The sequence below is a fragment of the Babylonia areolata genome, chromosome 13 (assembly GCF_041734735.1).
Source record: "Babylonia areolata isolate BAREFJ2019XMU chromosome 13, ASM4173473v1, whole genome shotgun sequence".
Taxonomy (NCBI): domain Eukaryota; kingdom Metazoa; phylum Mollusca; class Gastropoda; order Neogastropoda; family Buccinidae; genus Babylonia; species Babylonia areolata.
The window spans coordinates 22,231,849-22,241,848 of record NC_134888.1 but is presented as its reverse complement, the minus strand read 5'-3'; the positions used below and the strand labels follow the sequence as shown (position 1 = coordinate 22,241,848).

At 44.3% G+C, this 10,000-nt stretch overlaps 1 protein-coding gene across 1 annotated transcript; it reads left to right on the top strand.

The window, feature by feature from the left end:
- The first annotated feature begins 5,049 nt into the window (after window positions 1–5,049).
- On the top strand, window positions 5,050–6,417 carry LOC143288878 (neuronal acetylcholine receptor subunit beta-3-like). The gene has a single exon (XM_076597535.1). The coding sequence runs from the start codon at window positions 5,106–5,108 to the stop codon at window positions 6,297–6,299; it is 1,194 nt and encodes a 397-aa protein (XP_076453650.1). The 5' UTR covers window positions 5,050–5,105; the 3' UTR covers window positions 6,300–6,417.
- Window positions 6,418–10,000: the final 3,583 nt, after the last annotated feature.

Here is a 10,000-nt window from a genome sequence, read left to right as displayed (position 1 = left end):
GAGTTTTCAGTTTCAGTAGCTCAAGGAGGCGTCACTGCGTTCGGACAAAACCATATACGCTACACCACATCTGCCAAGCAGATGCCTGACCAGCAGCGTAACCCAACGCGCTTAGTCAGGCCTTGAGAACACACACACACACACACACACACACACACACACACACACACACACACACACACACACACACACACAAAAAAAACAACAACGGGGGAATAAATAATAGATAAGCTTGCATAAATAAATAAATAAATAAATAATAATTATAATATAGAAAAAGGTAGTAGTAATAATATTGGTAATACTAATAAAATGATAATAATAAAACATAAATAAATAAATAAATAAGACAACAATGGTGATAAATAAGCAAATAAATGTAAAATATGAAGACACACATTCACACATACACCCACACATGCATAACAGAAATGCACCAGACATGCAGTTTCACATATATGAAAGCACAGTCAAATACATATAAACGTACATGAGCTCCAACACACACACACACACACGCATTACCGTGCACCTCCTCTACCCCCCTCCTCCACACACTCATTTCTAGTCTAAGTATCGCAGCTTCCACGGCACACACACACACACACACACACACACAAACACACACTCACAGAGATGAACACTTACTTGTACAAGCACATATGAAAGCACAGTCAAATACATATAAACGTGCATGAGCTCCAACACACACATACACACACACACACACACACACATTACCTTGCACCTCCTCTACCCCCTCCTCCACACACTTATTTCTAGTCTACGTATCGCAGCTTCCACGGCACACACACACACACACACACAAACACACACTCACAGAGATGAACACTTACTTGTACAAGCACACACACATACGCCCATATCTCCCACCCCCAACCCCACACACGTACATACAAAGATATATATATATATATATATATATATATATATATATATATATATATATATATATATATATATATACACGTTCCAATATCCTGTTGCTCCCACAGTGTAGGCATGCATACACTCACATACCTCATCCTCTACCCCACCTCCCCCCGCACTCCCACCTCCCCTCACACACACACACACACAACAAGGGAATGATCACAGAAGTGATGTGAAACAGGGGGAAACAGTTACTCATTGTACGACCTAAGGAATGACTTGAAAAAAAAGGAATAAGTACTGTTACTCAATATAAGACAACAAAGGAAGATGTAAATCCAGGAATAAGTACTGTTACTCAATATAAGACAACAAAGGAGGATGTAAATCCAGGAATAAGTACTGTCACTCAATATAAGACAACAAAGGAAGATGTAAATCCAGGAATAAGTACTGTCACTCAATATAAGACAACAAAGGAAGATGTAACTCCAGGAATAAGTACTGTCACTCAATAAAATTATAAGACAACAAAGGAATATCCAAATCCAGGAATAAGTACTGTTGCTTAATATAAGACAACAAGGGAAGATGTACATCCAGGAATAAGTACTGTTACTTAATAAAAATTATAAGACAACAAAGGAATATGCAAATCCAGGAATAAGTACTCTTACTCAATAAAATTATAAGACAACAAAGGAGGATGTAAATCCAGGAATAAGTACTGTTACTCAATAAAAATTATAAGACAACAAAGGAATATGCAAATCCAGGAATAAGTACTCTTACTCAATAAAATTATAAGACAACAAAGGAGGATGTAAATCCAGGAATAAGTACTGTCACTCAATATCAGACAACAAGGGAAGATGTAAATCCAGGAATAAGTACTGTCACTCAATATCAGACAACAAGGGAAGATGTAAATCCAGGAATAAGTACTGTTACTCAATATCAGACAACAAGGGAAGATGTAAATCCAGGAATAAGTACTGTTACTCAATATAAGACAACAAAGGAGGATGTAAATCCAGGAATAAGTACTGTCACTCAATATCAGACAACAAGGGAAGATGTAAATCCAGGAATAAGTACTACTACTCAATATAGAATAACAAAAGAGGATGTAAATCCAGGAATAAGTACTGCTACTCAATATAAGACAACAAAGGAATATGTAAATCCAGGAATAAGTACTGTTACTCAATATAAGACAACAAGGGAAGATGTAAATCCAGGAATAAGTACTGTCACTCAATATAAGACAACAAAGGAATATGCAAATCCAGGAATAAGTACTGTCACTCAATATAAAATAACAAAGGAGGATGTAAATCCAGGAATAAGTACTGTACTGTTACTCAATATAAGACAACAAAGGAAGAAGTAAATCCAGGAATAAGTACTGTTACTCATTATAAGACAACAAGGGAAGATGTACATCCAGGAATAAGTACTGTCACTCAATAAAATTATAAGACAACAAAGGAATATGCAAATAAAGGAATAAGTACTGTTGCTTAATATAAGACAACGAAGGAAGAAGTAAATCCAGGAATAAGCACTGTCACTCAATATAAGACAACAAAGAAGTGACATGAAACACTGAATGAATACTGTTAGTCATTATATCACAGCAAAGCAGCGGTGCGAAACAAGGAATGATTACTCTTATTCATTACACAATAACAAAGGGGTGGCGTGCATGAAACAAAGAATAAAGACTGTAATTCATTTTTTTAACTCATTCAGTACGGCCAGTCCTCTCTTCTCCTCTACACGGACCCCTCGGATGTCCAGTGGGTGTCTCAATGACCCAACCTTTTGCTTCCGTCGTCAGAATTGTGGTATTCTTTGTCAACATTCACCGTCTTCAGTACAAGAGCCTTCCGCTTGCAATATTTTGATGGTGGTAATTGGGGTGAAACGCTGTTGACGTCGTCTCTTTCGCCGTTCGTATGGAGAGAGTTAAGACCAAAGGGAAGATGTGAAACAAGGAATGGGTACTGTCACTCATTATACGACAACAAAAGCAATAATATTAAACAAGGAACAAATACTGTTGCTCATTACACAACAAAGAAATGACGTGAGCGATGAATAAGTACTGTAACTCATTATAAGACAACAAAGAAATGATAATAAACATAAAATAAGTACTGTAACTCATTATAAGACAACTAAAGGAATCGTATGAAGCATGGAATAAATACTGTTACTCGATATAAGACAAAGTCACAGATTTCAAACTGTTGCTGATTTGAGTTTCTTTCTTTTTATGTTTAAACCCACAAAGATTAGTCGAAGAAAAAAAACACATGAATTCTACCCACTGGCATATCTAAATCGAAACATCATGGTATATGCTTGAAACTTACTGTGTCGTATCAACAGATTTGTTAGAACCGGACAGACGCGAAACGAGGAAAGAATATTGGAGCTGTCTTCTCATAATCTGGTCTGCGTAAAACTGAAAAGAAACTGAATTAGGTTAATGCAAACAATTTAAAAGTGCAAAATGGGAGATAGAGAGAGAGGGGGGTTGGGGGTAGGCGGGATGAGAGAGAGAGAGAGTGGGCGTGGGGGGTAGGCAGGGGGGGAGAGAGAGAGGGTGGGGGGTAGGCGGGATCAGAGAGAGAGAGAGAGAGTGGGCGTGGGGGGTAGGCGGAGAGAGAGAGAGGGGGAGAGTTGTAATGACAGTTATTGGCAATCTGATAATGTTTGAAAGATGAAAAGAAACGTCATTCCCGTTTGAATTAGGATCAAACATGTCTCAATCTAATTTTTTTTCTTCCAGTGTGTACACACACCCGCCAGCACCTACGATAAAGAGAGAGGGGAGACAGACAGACAGACAGACAGACACAGAGAGACAGAGACAGAGATGGGAGTGCGGAGAGACAGCAAATACTGTATCGTGAAACAAGTAAACAGATCGAAAGGAAATTGCCCACGAGTGGCGAAAAATCAATGCAGCATTAAAGAAGAGGCATCACATGTGTTTGCTTGTCCCCACACCCTTCGCCTTCATCTTGTGGTAATGGGCGACACTCGCCAATAGATGATATTTTATTGCTGACACGCCATTGTGTCGTTGCGATGTTAGGGAATGCATCTTTTATGAACAGCTGAATTCACTCTCTGGATAAGGGCTTGAGAGAGAGCGAGAGAGAGAGGGTGGGTGGGTAGGAAGGAAGCGAGAGCGAGAGAGAGAGTGGGGGAGAGTGAGGGAGAGAAAGAAAAAGAGAGAGGGAAGGAGGGAGAGAAAGAAAGAGAGAGGGAGGGAGGAAGGGAGAGAAAGAACGAAAGAGAGAGAGAGAGAGAGAGCACTTCATCTCGGACCGTTAACAATCAATTTTACAATCTTACAGCAAAGGGGGTCGGACAAACAGAATGTGCTGATGATCTTCTTCCACCAGAATCGATCCAGCGAGGTGGAGACCGGCAGACCAGGACAGAGTTGTCATTCCAGGTTTCACGTGCCCTGACAGTTGAGAGCTGCGCGTGGCCCAAGCACATGACGTCCGGACACCACAGTCCAATGATCCCTGCCGCAGCTCTTGTGTGTGCAGGCAGGTGACAGGACACGGGACTATGTCCAAGTGATGCGTTCATTATTAATGAGGTTATGCGCAGTAACAGTTACCAGATGCTAACGTGTTTTTTTGTGTGTTTTTTTCTTGATGATCAAAGACATTTCATTTATCATGACAGCTATGAAGTTTCATTAATTTTATTACTTGGTTGAGGAGGTGTTGGAAAGGTGACTCATAATTACTTATCACTGGAGGAAAATCTTGGGGAGGAAAAAAAAAGTAATACAGTGACTTGTATCTGGTACATCTGATTGAATAAGATGCACCGGCTTGAATCTAGTATTCTGAATTCTCCTGCGTCAGAAGATAAAGGAGATTGTTTATCGGGGATTCATCGCGAAAAAATGCGATTGAGATTGTTGAATCGTCAACAACAGGAGTGAAAATAAACACAGCAACAACATCAACCATCATTTGGGAACATTAACAACTGGAACAGACGCTTCAGTCGTATCTCCAACTTGTGTGCTCGCTATGGGCTGGTGTGCTCCGATCGTGACCCAGCGGCCATTTATGGCATTGTTGTGGATCCTGGTATTCTCTGGTGGAGCTGACAGCCACACAGAAGTGACCAACACATCTCAGTTTACAGGTCCACATTCAGGAAGTCGAATGGTGTACTACCGCTGGAGAAGCTGGCTTCTGAACCACGAGGCCGTCCTGCAGAAAGTACCCCCAGTGCCCTTGCTGAAGGAAACGCACGTGAACAGACTGAACGGGAGAGTGATGTTCTCCCCCTCCTCCATTCTGAACGTGGACGAAGGACGGCAGACAGTGACCGTGTCAGCTGGGATCAGCGTCTGGTGGATCGACTCTTCCTTGGCGTTGGATGAGGACCTCATTGAGGAGATCACGGGAGGCGTGCCTGGTCTCCTGCCGCACCACATCTCTGTGCCCACCTCCCTGCTGTGGCTGCCCGACGTGTCCCTCGCTGAAGGCGTCAGCACCGTCAACATAGTCCACGACAGTTCCGGTGTGGCGAGGATCAGTCCTGACGGCACCATCACCATCGTCATCTACACAGTGCTGTCCTTCAGCTGCCGCCTGTGGATGACGCACTACCCCTTTGACAGCCACCTCTGTCCCGTCACCTTCGGGGACACCTCCCTCAGCATGCACCTTCTGCCCATCGTCAGGAACAAGACAGACGACCTCTCTGAAAAGTTCGGGGTGGTCGGAGAGTGGGACGTCCTCGGCGTGACGGCCAGCGCCGCTGTGTCGGGTAGGAAGGGGGACCCTACCTTCTCGCGATTCGTCCTGCACCTGCGACGTAAGACCACCTACTACTGCGTGATGGTGCTGGTGCCCATGGTGCTGACGTCCTTTCTGAACGTGCTGGTGTTCCTCCTGCCCCTGGGGATGGGAGAAAAGGTGTCCTACCTGGTCACCCTCACCGTCTCCATGTCCGTCTTCACTTCCTTCTTCAACACGGACATGCCCAGGGGCCTGGAGGTTCTGCCGTGGATCTTCATCCTCCTCCTGTTTATCTACGCTGAAAGTTTCCTCATCGTGGTGACCAGCTTCTTCATTCTGAGGAGGTATCACGAGCAGAAACAGTCCCAGTCGGACTCACACTGTCCCTGTGGAGCGCCAACCAACCGCGTCGTTCCGTTTCACAATGAAGAGGATGGGGGGATCAACGACCTGAAACATCACCACGACACAGACGTCCAGAATGAACGGAAGAAGAAGGTCAGCATCTTCATACACGGAATATCGATCAGGAGAATGGAGGTCATGGCCTTTGTTACCGCTCTCATTGTCAACACAGTGGGGGTGGTCGTCATACTCTTCAGGTTGGTGTGAAAGCCTCCGTTCTCCTTCTTTTCTTTCGTGGGCTGCAACTCCTACATTCACTCGTATGTACACAAACGGGCTTTTATGTGCACGACCGTTTTTACCCCGCCACGCAGGCAGCCATACTCCGTTTTCAGGGGTGTGCATGCTGGGTATGTTCTTATTTCCAGAACCCACCGAACGCTGACATGGATCACAGGATTTTTAACGTGCGTGTTTGATCTTCTGCATGCAAGTACACACGAAGGGGGGTTCAGGCACAAGCTGGTCTGTACATATGTTGACCTGGGAGATCGGAAAAATCTCCACCCTTCACCCACCAGGCGCTGTTACCGAGATTCTCTTCAGTTGTTGGACATCGAGATGTACTCTGGTTACTGGAGGCAACCATCTTCTTTCTCTTCAGCTGGACATCGAGATGTGCTCTGGTTGTTGGGACGAAACAGTAAAACAAGGTGTTGTCAGCAGGTAAAAGGACCCATGGCAACCTCTTGGTGAACGCCTTCAGAGTCGAGTGGTGACTTACTTGACTTATTCCTCTTGATTCCATGGGGAACATAGGGCCGCAACAACACTCCTCCAACGCACCCGGCTCTGGCTGGTCCTCTTCAGTTCGGCCCACGTCATTCCGGCCGCCCTTGTCTCTGCCTCAATGCTTCTCCGCCAGGTCTACTTCGGACGGCCAACTTTCCTTTTCCCCTGTGGGTTCCAATCAAGAGCCTGTCTTGTGATGTTTGTTGCAGGCTTGCGTAGTGTATGGCCTATCCATCCCCATTTCCGTTTCTTGATTTCCGTCTCCAGTGGGGCCTGTTTTGTCATGTTCCGAAGTTCTTCATTGGAGACAACCTCTGGCCATCTGATGTTCAGGATGTTTCTTAGACATCTGTCGAGTGGTGAAGAAATGTATTTCTGTGGAGCGGCGGCCCAGTGGCAATGCTCCAGACTAGGAAGTAAGTGTATGTGGATTCGTGTCCTCCATACGGATCGGAGATCTCATCCCTTCAACCAGACCTCGAGTGGTGGTCTGGGTGCCAGTCTTTCGGACGAGATGATTAAACCGACGTCCTGCGTGTAACATGTACGAAACGCATGCAAACGAACCCATGGCAATATCAAAGGGGTTGACCTTGAAACTGGCAACAAAAGTCTGTAGAAAAATCCACTTTGGTAATAAAACAATTACATTTGCAGAAGAAGGGGGGGAAAAGCTTAGGTGGCGCTACACTATGGCGACGTACACACATACAAAAGAGCAAAATGAAGTAAGTCTTCTGTTAGTGGGGGCACACGAAAAAGACGAAAATGTACCTCCAAATCATTTGTAAATAACTGTTGGTTATATGAATGGACAAACTTGAATTCCGTGATGTCAACTGGTGGTTTCTTGTTTTGTTTTTTCTTACTGAAACAAACACCTTATGTTTCACACAAATCTGTGGTAGGCTCTGATCAGCTCGTTGTGTTTGTGCGAACATCAGGCATCTGCTCCTCTCTGTCTCTCTCTGTCTCTGTCTTTCTCCCTCTCCTCCCTCTCTCTCTCTCCCTCTCTTTCCCTTTCTCTCTCTCTCTCTCCCTCTATCTCCCTCTCTTTCCCCACTCTCTCTCTCCCTTTCTCCCCCTCTCCCCCTCTCTCTCTCCCGCCTCTCTCTCTCTCTCTCTCCCGCCCCTCTCTCTCTCCCCCTCTCTCTCTCCCTCTCTCTCTTTCCCTCCCTCTCTCCCCCTGTCTCTCTCTCCCTCTCTCCCCCTGTCTCTCCTCCCTCTTTCTCTCTCTCTTCCTCTCTCCCCCCCTCTCTCTCTCTGTTCATGTTCAAAATCATGTCTGGATTTGCTCCCCCCTCGCTGAAAAAATATTGGAACCAACATTCACATTCACCGCCATGTTCATAAAGTTATGGTACCACTTCCAAGGATCGATTTTTAAAAAAATGTAGTCTGTCCTATTCAGAGGGCTGTTTATGGAATGAAATTTCATCCTGTCTCAATGCAAACATTGTTAAATTCATCCCTGTCTTTGAAAACGTATACCGTTCACATTTACTAAAAACAAACACCAAAAAAACATGTGATTATATATATGACACATGTTATTCATTAACAACAAACATATCATGCCTCTCTCCTCTCTCTGTCAGTCTCTCACTATGTCTGTCTCCACTGTCACTCTCACTATACCTGTCTGTTCAGTCTGCCTCCCTCACTTTCCTTACTCTTCCCTTTGTCCATTCTTCCTTCTGTTTTTTTTTGTTTTTGTTTTTGTTTTTTTTTGTTTTTTTATTTTATTTTTATTATTACACATAAGTATCTATACATATGTTTGTACATGCTTACATCATTTTGATGTTGCTGTTATGAATTTGACTCTCGCATTTAAAAATAATATTTCGAACACCATTATTATTAATATTATTATTATTACTCTTGCCCAGAGGGACGGATGTAAACAAGTGCATTACTCCTTCACCCTCTTAAAATGATTTTTTTTTTTCGTTCTTTCGTTCGTTCGTTCTCTCTCTCTCTTTCTTTCAACAGCAAATGTGGTGTTGCCTACATTGATCAGTCTGCATGCTTTGATACCATTTTGAAACTGAAACTTAAACTGAAGCTGAAACTGAAACTGAAACTGAAGCTGGCTGTGAGCACAGTGTGTCCTTCATCAAGGAATAGTGTGTCCTTCATCAAGGAATAGTGTGTCCTTCATCAAGGAATAGTATGTCCTTCATCAAGGAATAGTGTGTCCTTCATCAAGGAATAGTATGTCCTTCATCAAGGAATAGTATCTCCTTCATCAAGGAATAGTGTGTCCTTCATCAAGGAATAGCATCTCCTTCATCAAGGAATAGTATCTCCTTCATCAAGGAATAGTGTGTCCTTCATCAAGGAATAGTGTGTCTTTCATCAAGGAATAGCATCTCCTTCATCAAGGAATAGTATCTCCTTCATCAAGGAATAGTGTGTCCTTCATCAAGGAATAGTGTGTCCTTCATCAAGGAATAGTATGTCCTTCATCAAGGAACAGCATCTCCTTCATCAAGGAATAGTGAGGACGCACGGAGTCATTACTGCCCATGAAAACTCTTGTTGTTGTGAAGGTTGAACATTAGCCCCACCCACCCCCCCTCCGCCCCCCCCCCCCCCCCACACACACTCCAAACCCCTCCCCCCCCCCAACACACACACACCCTAACACCCCCACCACTCCCCACCCTCCCACACACACACACAACCCACCCACCATTCCCCCCACCCGACCCCCCCCCCCCACACACACACACACATCCCAACCCCTCCACCCCGACACACACACACCAATACCCCCCCCACACACACACACACACACCCCAACCTCCACACATACCCCACCCACCCCCACCCCTTCCCCCACACCCCCCCCGCACACACATACACCCCAAACCACACACACACCCCAAGCCCCCGACACACACACACACACACACACACACACACACACACCAACCACCCCATTTTTGGGGGTGCATTCTTGTGGAACTCCCTCACTTTGCACATACAAACGGGCAGTTCTCTACCTATTTTCAAATCAAGTCTGCATAAATCTCTTCATCCCTTCCAACAGTAAATAACTCTGATCTTTGAATTACTGTAGGCAGTAACAAAGAGGTCAGTTATGTCTCATTTATTGTATCAGTTATTGTTGCTGTTGTTGTTGTTCTTTTCTTGCTTTCTCATTTTAT